Source organism: Mirounga leonina, unplaced genomic scaffold (genome assembly GCF_011800145.1).
Source record: "Mirounga leonina isolate KUSES-001 unplaced genomic scaffold, KU_Mleo_1.0 Mir_177, whole genome shotgun sequence".
Classification (NCBI taxonomy): domain Eukaryota; kingdom Metazoa; phylum Chordata; class Mammalia; order Carnivora; family Phocidae; genus Mirounga; species Mirounga leonina.
This window is the reverse complement of record NW_023270459.1, coordinates 6,509,407-6,523,374: the sequence shown is the minus strand read 5'-3', so window position 1 is coordinate 6,523,374 and position 13,968 is coordinate 6,509,407. Positions and strand designations below refer to the sequence as shown.

At 44.0% G+C, this 13,968-nt stretch overlaps 1 protein-coding gene across 1 annotated transcript in view; it reads right to left on the bottom strand.

Annotated features, from left to right (window-relative positions):
- The window catches only part of CEP89 (centrosomal protein 89), a 77,638-nt gene that overhangs the window by 33,762 nt on the left and 29,908 nt on the right, over positions 1 to 13,968 (bottom strand). Inside the window, exons 10-13 of the mRNA XM_035023512.1 lie at positions 7,292 to 7,342; positions 7,044 to 7,127; positions 4,677 to 4,780; positions 1,505 to 1,620 (exon numbers count right to left, since the gene is read on the bottom strand). Of these exons, the coding sequence (XP_034879403.1) occupies positions 1,505 to 1,620; positions 4,677 to 4,780; positions 7,044 to 7,127; positions 7,292 to 7,342 (355 nt within the window). The remainder of the gene's footprint in view (positions 1 to 1,504; positions 1,621 to 4,676; positions 4,781 to 7,043; positions 7,128 to 7,291; positions 7,343 to 13,968) is intronic.

The following is a 13,968-nucleotide window of genomic DNA, read 5'->3' as shown; positions in this document are numbered from 1 at the left end:
CCTATATGTAATGATAAGATACTTCCCGGACATCTATTGAAAGTAGCACTTAGAAGTATTAGAGCATAAATTTTAAATCCTTCTATTCTATGAAAAGATTTAGCTGATCAGAATGAATAGCTCCTTCTGGGAAATGGGAAAATAGGACAGGCAGCTGACTGGATCAAATCATACAGGCCTAAAGGTTGGCGCCATTCTACATGACCAGAACCAGCATCATACCTGTTCGTATCTGCAACATTTAAAGAAATTAAGCTCAGGAAATACAAAATTAATTTTCCCTGCCATCTCTGATTTTGAAAACAAAGACAGGAGGCTTTGTTCCTCCTCCACCACCAAGTAATGCCAGAGTAAAAGCAAATACATCTGTGCCACGTAGAGTCTAAGGGGAAGTCCTGTGAAGGAAACTCCTGTTGGATACTCTGATGTTTTATTTGTATTTATTTTTTATTTTAAACTTTTTTTAGATTTTATTTGAGAGAGACAGAGGGTGAAAGGGGGCTGGGGGCGTGGTGGGGGTGGGGGGAGAGAGAGAGAATTTAAAGCAGACTCTGGGCTGAGCGCAGAGCCTGATGCAAAGCTCAACCCCACGACTGGGAGATCATGACCTGAGCTGATACCAAGAGTCAGACGCTCAGCCAACTGAGCCCCCAGGCGCCCCCAGACACTCTCACTTTTCCACATGAGCTGGCTCATGGAAACAAATGAAGAGCCAGCCCAGTGACCTCAGCAGCAGCGGGGGCTTTAGTGCCCAGGGTGTTACAGGGCAGTCATTAAATAATCAGGAGCAGAGGGGAAAACAGAAAGGGGAGGTTACACTTATATTCTGCCCTCCTGTGCTATATTATTCTTCACTGGAAAAGAAAAGTCAGTAAAGTAAAAGGAAGAAAATGCCACTACCTTCTGTGCTCATAAATCTGGGGTTTAACCAAAGTGGAAGAAATGACTCAATCTGGCCCACTTCAAAGCCCACGGCCACATGCTGTGAGGTTCCTAGGAGCGGGGAGGGACACATGGGGAGAGGGGGGTGCTCACAGAAGGTATGGAAGGGAGACAGCCTGTCACAGCACCCACAGCTCTGAAGGAAGGACAAGAGCACAAAGAAACTGTTCAGAGAGCGAATTCATTCTACTTATTTACTCACGTAACAAATATTCAGGAACCGAGCCTGGCGTTGTTTCAAATATTCACCTCACATATTTTTTCCACCTACGTGGCACTAGCCCCCCCACACCCAGTTCTGCTGACTCTAAAGGGGTCACCTACATCTGCCTTATAAGATAAATGGAATAACTGGAAAGACACGGTGGAGTCTAAGAGAAAGCAATCAATGTGCTTTGGGTCATGACTGGATATGTTATAACATAAACAGCTGCCTTTCAGTAAAGAGGAGCACATTCTAGAAAACATGATTTCCTCCACTGGTAATCTGAAGGGGTCCCTACCAGGAGCAGGGTGGGGGGTGGGGGCACCAGTGACAAGTGAGGCTGGAAAGATAGCTCACCTTCCTGGAGACGCTCCTGGTGGGTGTCCTTGACTTTTCTCTGCTGAATCTCCAGCTGCTCTATCAACAACTTGTTTTCCTCTAAAACCAGTTCTGCCTGAGTCTGAAGCTGACGCCTACAATTGATTTACAAAATTAAATACTGCCACTCAGGTACTGAATGATTACAGAGACGCTCCGGAGTCTAAAGGAGCGCAGTTGATGTGTTGCAGGTCATGAATATCTGGACAAGTTTTAATGCTATACACGTCACTCACACAGTTAATCCTACCATTCGCATTAAATGGGGGGGGGAGGGGAGGAGGACAGCGATAACATTTGCATTATAAACTGCTTCAATAACTTTTTAAAATGTAACACTGCGAACATATACAAAAGTAGAGAAGAATCGGATAATAGACTTTCATGAACACAACACAACACCCAGCTTGCACAACTGCCAAATGGTCAATCTTCTTTCATGTATAAACCTCCAATCCTGACACCCACTGGACTGTTCTGAAGCCAGTAGGAAATTAGAAGAATTTAGAAAGTTCCCGTTTTAACTGAGAAGTACTCCCTTATAATCAATAGCATATTTGCCCCCAAACAAGGACTCTCTGAAAAGCCTCTGGCTGATTTCTTAAACCATACTAAGTACCAAAACTGCCCTTTCCTTACAGAGGGTGCAAAGTCAATCCCGGCCCAGCTCAAACTTCATGATCAAAAATTCCAATTAGAATGAGCTAAAGGGGCCTTTAGAAATCTGGTTAAATGCTAACCATTCAAAGAAATGGTAAACCAGTAAATTATCACAAATTTTCACTTTGAACTCAAAAAGTGAGGTGGAGGAAGGAGATAAAAAGATGAAAGGAGTCGGCTATAGCAATGACGTCACTCCAACAGCGGCTGCCCACGGGCTCCTGGGCCCCGGCTGCTAACACCGCACCCACGATGGGGAGGGAGCTACCCTGCTGTGCGGAGCGGGAGCCCCCCACCCCCTCACCCGGGCTGGCCTGCCCCAGTCTCCTCATTTCCGCCTCGGAAGACAGCTGCACTTCCTCCTGTTTACACTTTGGACTTTCTTTTTTTTTTTTTTTTTAGATTTTATTTATTTATTTGAGAGCGAGAGAGAGAGAGCACATACCAGCAGCGGGGAGGGGCAGAGGGAAAGGGAAAGAAGCAGACTCCCTGTTGAGCTGGGAGCCTGATGCGCTGGCTGGATCCCAGGATCATGACCTGAGCCAAAGGCAGATGCTTAACCGACTGAGCCACCCAGGCGTCCCTACACTTTGGACTTTCTTAGGACTTCCTTTCTTCCTCCCTCCCTTCCTTCTTCCTTCTTTCCCTCTTCTTTTCTTCTTTCCCTACTTCCTTCCTTTCTTCCCCTCCCACCATTCCTTCCACCTTTTCTTTCTTTTTTAAATGAAAGGGATTCTCTTATTTCTTTAAAAAAAAAAAAGTTAAAGCCTCACATTTAGTTTAATACTCCCTTCCATTTTATGGGTAGAGAAACTGAGGCCCGTTAAGCATGAGGTATCCCAGTTGGTCAGAGGAAGTCAGGAAAAGAAATGCAGAGTTTAGTTGCAGCCCAGAAGTTCAAGGAGAAATTATGTGAAACTGAGGGGACAGCTTCGACTGAAGTGTGAAGCTGGTGTGCCCGAGTGTCTGGGCACCCACACCTGTGCAGGAACAGGGGGCTGCGGGAGGGCACAAGTGCCGGGGCCTCAGGGGTGGCCGGAGGTCTGCCTCCAGGAACCCCCACACCCCAGCTGGAGGGCAGTGAGTTCAGAGTAAGGGGGGAGGCCGGCTGGGTGGGGGTGCGCTGGAGGCACCACACAGACCTAATGGCTCCCCACCCACAGCCCGGGCCACACTACAGCAGGGTGCCAAGTGCAAACCCAAATAAACAGGATCGGGGAACACTGTGCACATGCGGATTTGAAAGTGAGGTCTTTTGTTTATTTATTTATTTTGATTTTATAGAGAAGTAAACAGGTTTGACTGGCATTTATATACAAGGTTAGAGGAAGGATCTGAAATCTCCGTTTTCTGGATGGCTCTTGGAAGCAGTCTAACCGACCCGCTTTCCGGGGTTCGAGGGGAAGCATGCTAGGAGCCCTGACGGAAGAAAATCCAAGTTCAACAGGGGAAGCCACAGTGCACTAAAATCCAGTAACTGCCCAGGCCAATCCCAACTGTACAGCAGTACCCATCCCATCAGGGAGAACCCACCTAATGCTGTTGACTCCTATTCTAAATTCCTGGACATCACACATGGAAAACATTTTAATTTTGTTCAGTGATGTTAAGACATGTTAAAAGTCACTAAATATAACATAGCTACCCAAGGAGAAAAAGATCGATCTGAATAGTTTGTGCTTGGACCTTGCCTTTTGACTAAGACATCTGCTTGCTCATACTCACTGACTAGCCGTCTGTTGCTGCCGTGTCAATGAACAGGACCTGGCCCTGCCCTTGAGAAGCTCATCAAGGAGGACAGGTGAGACAGACGTGGAGATACCCAGGTAGGCACAGCACGGCAGGTACCAGGACAGGGCGTGGGTCTAGGGCTGTGTCAGAAGCTCAGACACGGCAGCAGAGAACTCTGCCTTCAGGGAGAGCTACAGACCGGCACCATTCGATCAGCGCCAGGTGAGCAGGGCCTGATGGATGGGGAAGAGTGCGGAAGGGGCGTTCTGGGGCGCCAGCAGCTGGAAGGAGAGAGGCCGCACTCAGCCGTCAGACACTGGAGGCCGCAGAAAGGGCACGGCAGACGGGGGTTAGCTGTACAGGACCCCATCCTGAGCTTCCTGGTCTAAAGCCCTGGGAAGAGTCACAGGGGAGCAAAAAGGATGTGGCTCAACAGGTTTGGGATGAGAAAACTGCCCTAGAGAAATACAACCTCAGAACATAAAAATGGGGAGCGTACGTAGATGGATTTCAGGTTTAAAAACCTACTTAGAATTTTAAATGTATTCTTTAAAATTCAAGTTGAGAATAGTTTACTACATTGTCACTGTACCTTGTTAATTTCTTTACTACATTGTCATTGTACCTTGTTAATTTCTTAGAAACTCTCCCTGAAAATATTTTAGTTAAAGAAAATGTATTTGATGATTTCATAAAGTTTATTTCTACTATTCTGTTTTCTTTTGAGTTAGCAAAATACCAGAAACCCAACACCACTTGCCATTCCTCACTGGTAACAGGACAACTCTTGGTTAACTCTCGGTGCAATTCTTCATTTTCTTTCACCACTTCCTGGACTCGCATCCTGAACATCCTCATTTCCTCCTGAAATAAAACAGAGGTGAATCGTAACACACACATACACACGTGGTGCCATCTCTTAGCTCTAGCGCTGCCGCTGCGCCTCAAGTCAAAGGTCAGTAGCTTTCTAGCGAAGTCTCACAGGAACAGCAGGTACCGGCGCCAGGTGCCTGCCCTCAAGGAGCTCCCGGGCTGCTGGGAAACCAGGAGACAACCATGATGCTGAGTACAAGGGACAGAGAGCCTCAGGTATGAAATGCTCAATTCCTGATTTGGTAACACTTTTCTGTAAGTGCCAAATACTTAGATAGGAAAGAAAAGATAAAGGCAGGTCAAAAAGAAAAGCAGAGATGCCTATGAACACCACAATTTTTCCTTTGTTTAAAGACTTCAGAGGATAAATTGGAGCTTCTTAGAGAAATGTAAGAACTTTTCGTCCTAATTAAAGCCCACTTGGGAGTGGAAGGGGTCAGTGTGGGTAGGGCTTGGAGTCTCCTGATTTTGCCCCGTTGTGATCACCAGAAGCTTCTCCTAGTGAAGCCACCAGTCTGGACAGCTCCTTCGGCACCAGCAGGACTGAGGAAGGCCTCGGGGTCTGCTTTCCCTCCTAAACAGTGTGTTGATGGCACTCCTGCTGGGCCTCCTTCCTCCCTGCTTTTCTTAGCCAGCCCTCAGTGGGCTTCTGTGACATGTTCTGGTTTTCCATGAGAACCTTGCTGCCAATGTTTACTCGGATGCTTCTAAATATTCTTCTCCCAGCTCTTAGACGTTTATGCTTATATCCGTTTAGCTTAACAATGCCAAGGAACTTCTCTTTTACCTTTCTGCTCAGACACACTCCCCAGTGGCTGACAGCTCTTTTACAGAACAGGGCTCAGGCAAACTAAAGCCCGCAGGCCAGCTGCTTGTTTTGTAAAGTTTTATTGGAACACAGCCACGGACATTCATTTCCACTTTCTCTATAGCTGCTTTCTTGCTACCACTGCGGAGCTGAGGTTTTGCAAACAGAGGCCCCGTGGTCTACAAAGCCTAAAATATTTACTAAATACCATTTACAAAAAATGTTTCCTGAACCCTGTTTTAGAAGGAGCACCAAATTAATTTGTTAATTACTTGGCTTGATAGCTAATTAATTAGTGTAAGATTAATTCACTCTCTTACAAAGTTAAGTGTCCAACAGAAAATCTAGAAGAAAAGGTTCAAAACTGCATCATGTGCACCATGTATGTGCGATAGTGTAACAAAGGCAGGCTGTGGGACTTAACAGACCCTGCCAGCCAGACAGCCCAGGAAACCCAAACTGTTCTCTCTGGATCCTTCTGATTCCAGAGATCTCTGGCCACTTACATGAGCAGTAGGGAAAGGATGGGACATATCTATCACACCCATGTAGCCTTGTCCACCTGTGTAATGAGAGTGAGCTCTGCTGCCAGAGGCCATTCCCATGAAATAGAGGTGAACAAGGCAGAATCAACAAAAACCTGGCGCCCTCACCACTACCAACAGAACTGGACTTCCCTGGGGTCAGCTCTTCAGAGAACTATGAAGCATTTAAGTCTGCCTAAAACATCACTGCTTACTACCTTCCCATGTCTGCCTGATCGTCCCTTCTACAGTAGAGTTTGCAGCTGCAGAGCATCAGGAAAGGAGTGTCCCCCACTGCTGTCCTGTCTGTACCCCAAGAGCCCAGCCCACACGGGGCTACCTGCCTGGGAAATCTGGGCTTCCGATGCAGCACCATCCCATCCCTGCACACCTCTCCCATCTGTCCCAATGCACGCTTTCTGCTCCACTGACCCGTCCCTCCCGGCCTCCTTCCTTCTCTTTCTCTCCTTTCTTCTCTCCCACCCACCTGTACCACTGTGCTCTTTCTTTCCTTCCTCCCTCCCTTCCCTCCTCCCTCCCTCTCTTCCTTCCCTCCCTCCCCCTCCTCCCTTCCTTCTTCCCTCCCTCCCCTCCTCCCTCTCTCTCTTCCTTCCCTCCTCCCTCCCTCTCTTCCTTCCCTCTCTCCCCTCCTCCCTCCCTTCCTCCCTCCTTTCCCTCCCTCTCTTCCTTCCCTCCCTCCCCTCCTCCCTTCCTCCCTTCCCTCCCTCCTCTCCTCCCTTCCTTCCTCCCTCCCTCCCTCTCTTCCTTCCCTCCCTTCCTTCCTTCCTTCCCTCCCTCCCACATTTGAGAACATAGTAGATGTTGTGCACATCTACTTTAAACCTATCTTTAAAATGTTTCTTTAAAGTTTTAAACAGTCTTATTTTTTATAAACCTTGTCCTGAGACATCTGCCAGCTTACCTGAAGGGTGGCATTGAGCTCATCCTTCTCTTTCATTCGGTCTTCATAGGCCAGTAACAAGGGTGACAGGTACTTTATATCCAACTGAACACAATGGAATAAAGAAGGTTAACCTAGGTCTTACATCTGAATACAATCAGCACATTTTTCAAAAGCTAAGAAAATTTACTTCATTTGGAGTGGTTTTTAATAAGTATTTAATTATAGCACAGAAAATATGGGCCTGAAATTAAGTAACTTTTACTTACCAACCAGGGTGGTGTCGGGCCCTTTGATGGGAGGCCATCAATATTTAAAATCTAAGAAAAAAACACAAATGAAGGCAAATTAAACAATGCTTCTTCTGAAAGTTGAGGCCTTAGATATTCCTTTTTTTAAGGAAGTTTTTAATTTTAAGTCCAGTGTAGTTAACACAGTATTATATTAGTTTCAGGGGTACAATACAGTGATTCAATAATTCTATACATTACTCAGTGCTTAATCCCCTTCACCTGTTTCACCCATCCCCCCACCCCTCTGGGAACCACCAGTCTGTTCTCTATAGTTAAGAGTCTGTTTTTTGGGTTGTCTCTCTCTCTCTTTTTTCCCTTTGCTCATTTGTTTTGTTTCTTAAATTCCACATATGAGTGAAATCATATGGTAATTGTCTTTCTCTGACTTATTTTGCTTAGCATTATTATACCCTCTAGCTCCATCCATGTTGTTGCAAATAAGCCTTAGACATGCATGCATATATATATATATATATAAACAATTTTTTCTGAAATGTTTGAGAGTAACTTGCAGACATAATGCCCTTCTTCCTCGAAATACTTCAGTGTATATTTCCTAAAAACAATTCATTTACTCCACCACAGTAACATCATAAAAACCAGGAAATCAACACTGAAGCAATACTATAATCTAATCTAGACTATATTAAAATTTTGCCTATTTTCCCACTAATGTCTTTCTCTGGTCAAAGATCCAATCCAGTATTATATGTTGTATTTAGTTGTCAAGTCTTTGCAGTCTTTTTAAATCTGGAACATATCTAGTTATTGTTTATTGAATGCTGAACTCTTGCAATGTTATATGTGGGAGGGTCTGGATTTTGTTGTCTTCCTTTAAAGAGTGTGGGCTTTTTTGTTTTTTTCCCTTCTTCTTTGTAGGCTCGTACATTGCTCATGGATCAACTTGATGCTTTTGAGGCTCACTTTTTACCTGCTGAGGGTGGGTCTGTAGTGACCTTTACTGAGAGGCTAGGCGAGCCAGCTACCAAGGCACGGTCCTTCTGGGCTCTTTCCTCAGGCTGCAGTGTTCCACAAGTTCTCTCCCTTGCTGTCAAGCCACAGGTCTCCCAGTGCTGACTGTTTGGCTCACGGCTCCCTGAACTTGTTTTCTGCCTGGCCTCAAGGAGTTTCATCCTTCTCTTTTGTTGAATACTAATCTGCTTCAGGTGCTCCACCCTGCCCTGTGAAGAGACTGTCTACAGACTGAAGGCAGAGGCAAACAACAGAAGGCACCTATTTATCTTTCTCCTGCCCAAGGTCACTGTGCCGCCTGCCATCTGTCAATAGTATTAATATGTGTTCTGCCTAGTTTTTGAGTCGTTTACAGTATGAGGGCCAGCCTGGTAGCAGTTATATTCCATCAGGCCCAGAAGCAATGGCTCTGATGGAATAATTCTTCCTTCAAGAAAAACCTTGTAACACATTCACCTTAAAACCTCATCTCATCACTCATTCAGCAAACAGTGAGAACTCTCTAAGTCATTATGGACATGACAACACAATGGTTTGCCATGATTTTATGACCTAACAACAGGTAGAAGTCTTCTCACACAAATGAACATAATATACTACACACAAAAACACAGTACAGGATAGAATGTTCTAGCTGCCTTAAGAGCTGTACAAACAAAAGTCTGCGATGATTTGAGGGAGAGAGATCATATCTGACTGGAGTGATCAGGGAAGGCTGTCACGGAGAATGTGGCATTTGCACAGGGCAGAACGGTGTGGGAAAGCAGTGGCCTGTCACTGGGCCTGCCTGTCTGTATCCTTTTTAAAGAGAACTGGCTCACCCACAGCCCTGCAGAAGGCCCTGGCCTAGGAAGCTTGTTTTGGATCATGTGACCCGAAGAAGTTTAAATTTTTTGCTGTGGTTAAAAAAACATTATATTATATTAAAGAAGTCAGTCACAAAAGACCACATGTTGTACGATCTTATTGATGTGAAATGTTCAGAACAGGCAAATCCATAGAGACAGAAAGTAGCTTTGTGGTTGCAGGAGCCAATGCAGGGGGTGGGGGAAAATGGGGAGTGACTGCTAACAGGTAGGAAATTTCTTGTTGTGATGAACTTTACAATTGACTGCAGTGATGGTTGCATGGTTCTGTGAAGACAGTAAAAATCACTGAACTGTGCACTTTAAATGGGTGAATTGAATATGTGAATTACATCTCAATGCTGTTATTTAAAAATTTAAACTTAAGTCCTACTTTAAAATCAGAAGCTCTTGAAGCTGCCTTGAATTCCCAGGAGCCACGTGAGAACAGATGTGCCCCTGGCTTCCCACCTTGATCCCAGCAGGAGCCAGTCAGCTGTGTATCCTGACATGTCAGATGCCCGCCCCCCCCCCCCCCCCATTCCTCACATGCACTACTCTCTAAGAGCAAGAACCTGACCTTCTGGCTCCTCTTGTTATTCCTCACAGTGGTTTGCTCGGTGAGTTTATTGAACTGAATTCTGCAATACCTCTTCTAAAGTAAAAACTAGTCTGCTTTCTTCTCTCTCTCTTTTTTTTTTTAAGATTTTATTTATTTATTTAACAGAGACAGAGATAGCGAGAGCAGGAACACAAGCAGCGGGAGCAGGAGAGGGAGAAGCAGGCTTCCCCCCGAGGAGGGAGCCCGATGTGGGACTCGATCCCAGGACCCTGGGATCATGACCTGAGCCGAAGGCAGACGCTTAACGACTGAGCCACCCAGGCGCCCCTCTTCTCTCTTTATATATGCCTACACTGTGAAAGCATTCCCACCACCAAGCTAAGTACACACCCATCACCTCACATATTTACCTTTAAAAGAGAGAGAGAACATTTAAGTTCTACTCTCTTAGCAAATTTCAATTATACGATACAGCATGATCAACTATAATCATCATGTTTTACATTAATCCTCAGATCTTACTTATAACTGAAAATGTGTACCCCAGCCTGTCCCTATTTCCTCCACCCCCCAGCCCATGGCAACCACCACCGTACTGTTTCTGTAAGTTTGACTTTTTTTTTTTTTTTAAGATTCCACATATAAGTGATACTATTCAGTATTTGTCTGTCTTTGTCTGGCTTATTGCCCTCCATGTTCATCTGTGTTGTTGCAAATGACAGTACTACCTTCTCTTTTAAGGCGGAGTAATAGTCCACTGTATGTATATACACCACATTACATATATATCAATCACATTTTTGTATATACATCACATTTTCTTTATCCATTCATCTGCTGGCAGACATGTGGGCTGTTTCCCTACCTTGGCTACTGTAAATAATATTTCAACAAACATACAAGTACAGCCATCTCTTCAAGATAGTGATCTTGTTTCCTCTGGACATCTACCCAGAAACGGAATTGCTCAATAGATGGTAGTTCTGTTTCTAATTTCTTGAGGAACCTCCACACTGTCTTCCACAGGGGCTGCACCAGCTTGCATTCCCCCGACAGTATGCGAGGGCTCCTTTTCTCCACACCCACACCAACACTTGCTACCTCTTCTCTTTTTAATAACAGACATGCTAACGGGTATGAGGTGACAGCAAATTATGATTTTAATTTGCATTTCCTTGCTGATTAATGATGTTGAGCACCTGTTGGTCATCTGTAGGTCTTCTTTGGAAAAATGGCTATTTAGGTCTGTTGCCCATTTTTAAATTGAGTTATTTATTTTTGTGCTATTGAATTGTATGAGTTCCTTGTATTTTTTGGATATTAATCCATTACTGGACATGTGGTTTGCTGATGTTTTCTCCCCTTCCATAAGCTGCCTTTTCATTTTGATGATGGTTACCTTTGCTGAGAAGTTTGATGAGCCCCATTGGTTTATTTTTGCTTTCAGTGCCATCGCTTTTAGTGTCAAATCCAAAAAATCACCATCAAAACTGATGTCAAGGGGCGCCTGGGTGGCTCTGTCAGTTAAGCGTCTGCCCTTGGTTCAGGTCATGGTCCCAGTGTCCTGGAATTGAGCCCCACGTCGGGCTCCCTGCTCAGCAGGGAGTCTGCTCCTCCTGCCTCTGCCACCAGCACCCCCCGCCCCCCCACCAAACTGGTGCTCACTCTCTCTCTCAAAAAAAAAAAAAGACTGATGTCAAGGAGTTTTATGATTTCGGGTCTTACACTCAAGTCCTTAATTCATTTCCAGTTGATTTTGGGGTGCAGTGTAAGATAGGGGTCCAGTTTCATTCTTTTGCATGTGGACATCCAGTTTTTCCATCATTTATTGAAGAGACTGTCTTTTCCTCATACTATATTCTTGGCTCCTTTGTCAAAAATAAAGTAAGCATATATGCATGGGTTTATTTCTAGACCCTAAATTCTGTTCCATTGGTCTGTTTGTTTTTATGCTGGTATCATGCTGTTTTTGCTTACTATGGCTTTGTAATAGCTTAAAATCAGGAAGTGTGAGGTCTCCAGCTTTGTTCTTCTTTCTCAAGATTGCTTTGGCTATTCAGGGTCTTTTGTGATTCCATACAAATTTTAGGATTGTTTTATCTATTTCTGTGAAAAATGCCATTGGGATTTTGAAAGGACTGCATTGAATATGTAGATTACTTTGAGTAGTATGGACATTTTAATAATATTCTTTCCAATCTATGAGCACAGAAAATCTTTCCATTTATTTGTGTCTTCTTCAATTTCTTTCATCAGTGTTTTATTTATTTATTTTTTTGGTGTACAGATCTTTTACCTCCTTTGTAGATTTATTCCAAAGTATTTTATTCTCTTTGATGCTATTATAAATGAAATTTTTTTTCTTAATTCCTTTTTCCAATAGTTTGTTGTTAGTGTCTAGAAACAAAGCTGATTTTTGTATATTGATTTTTTTATCATGCAAATTTGTTGGATTAATTTATTAGTTCTCTTATGTTTTCTTATTATTAACTTGCCTGTTCATTTTCGCTTAGAGAAGTCTCTTTAAGGCTGGTTTAGTGGTGATCAACTCCTTCAGCTTATGCTTGTCTGGAAAACTCTCTATCCTTCATTTTGGAAGGATAGCTCAGTTATTCTTGGTTGGCAGTTTTTTTTGTTTCTGTTTTTAGCACTTTGAATATACCACTACTCCCTTCCAGCCTGTAAAGTTTCTGCTGAAAAATCTGCTGATAGTCCTATGGGAATTCCTTTGTGTGTAATAAGTTGTTTTTCTCTTGCTGCTTTTAAGATTGTTTCCTTGTCTTTAACTTTTGACAATTATTAAATTATATGTGTTATTAAATTATAATGTGTTTTGATGTGGGTGTCTTTGGGTTCTTCTTATTTGGAACTCTCTGAACTTCCTAGATCTGGATGTCTGTTTCTTTCCCCAGGTAAAAGAAATTTGTAGCCCTTACTTCTTCTTCTTCTTTTTTTTTTTTTTTTTAAGATTTTGTTTATTTGACAGAGAGAGACACAGCGAGAGAGGGAACACAAGCAGGGAGAGTGGGAGGGGGAGAAGCAGGATTCCCGTGGACCGGGGAGCCCGATGTGGGGCTCGATCCCAGGACCCTAGGATCATGACCTGAGCTGAAGGCAGACGCTTAATGACTGAGCCACCCAGGTGCCCCTGTAGCCCTTACTTCTTAAATAAGCTTTCTGCCCCTTTCTCAATCTCCTCCTTCTGGGACCCCTGTAATCCACTTGATAGTGGCCCATCACTCTTTTTCAGTTTCTTTTTGCTTCTCTGAGCAGATGAATTCCACTGCCCTGTCTTCAATTCATGGATTCTTTCTTCCACTTGCTCTAGTTTGTGGTTGAACCCCTCTGTTGAATTTTTCAGTTGAGGTAGTATAGTCTTTAGCTCTATGATTTCTGTTTGGTACTTTTTAGTTTTTCTATCTCTGTTGAAATTCTCACTTGGTTCATGCTCTCTTGACCTCGGTGAGCATCTTTATGACTGTTATTTTGAACTCTCTATCGAGTAAATCACTTATCTGTACTTCATTAAAATCAGTTGCTGATCTTTTTGTTTGGAACACACTCCCCTTTTCCTTCATTTTCCTTGACTTTCTGTGTTGGTGCATTAGGAAAAACAGCCCACCTCTCCCAGTTTTGACAGACTGGTCTCCTTAAGAGATGAATGAGCCTCATCAATCAGCTCGGCCTGAGCTCCTGGTTGCCTCTCAAACATCTGTGACTGTTTAAGCCACTGTCCTTGTTCTTAGTGGCTCCCAGTAGTTGAGGGTGTACCAGAACTCATTACTTTCCTGAAAGGGAAGACTGTCTTCAGCTCCTAGATGCAGGCTGCTTGGAAACCAGACCTCAGGCAGCAGCTGGGAAAGTATGCAGTCAAACCCCTTCCAGGGAGAAAGTAGGACATGGGTGTTCCTGCTTGCTCCCCCTATGCTGAACCCAGTGTGGGGCCACAGAGGGGTGCTCCCACACCTGTTGCAAAACTGCTTCTTTGTTTGCTAGTCCTGTGGGAATCATGAACTGAAGTCCCACTGGCTATGAGAGCTAGGTGATTTGGGGGCCCTGTGAAAACTAGTCTGCTTTCTTTCTAAAGTAGGTACACCAACAAACAACAGCTATACCCTTGAGGAACAGGACTAAGAATGGAGCCGCTGACATGGACTTTTACTCCTTAACTTTATATACTTCTGTATTGTTCCCAGGTTTTGTTTGTTTTGTTTGTTTGTTTTACAAAGAGTCTTTATTGCTTTTGAGAAAGGGAGAAGGGAAGGAAGAGATAA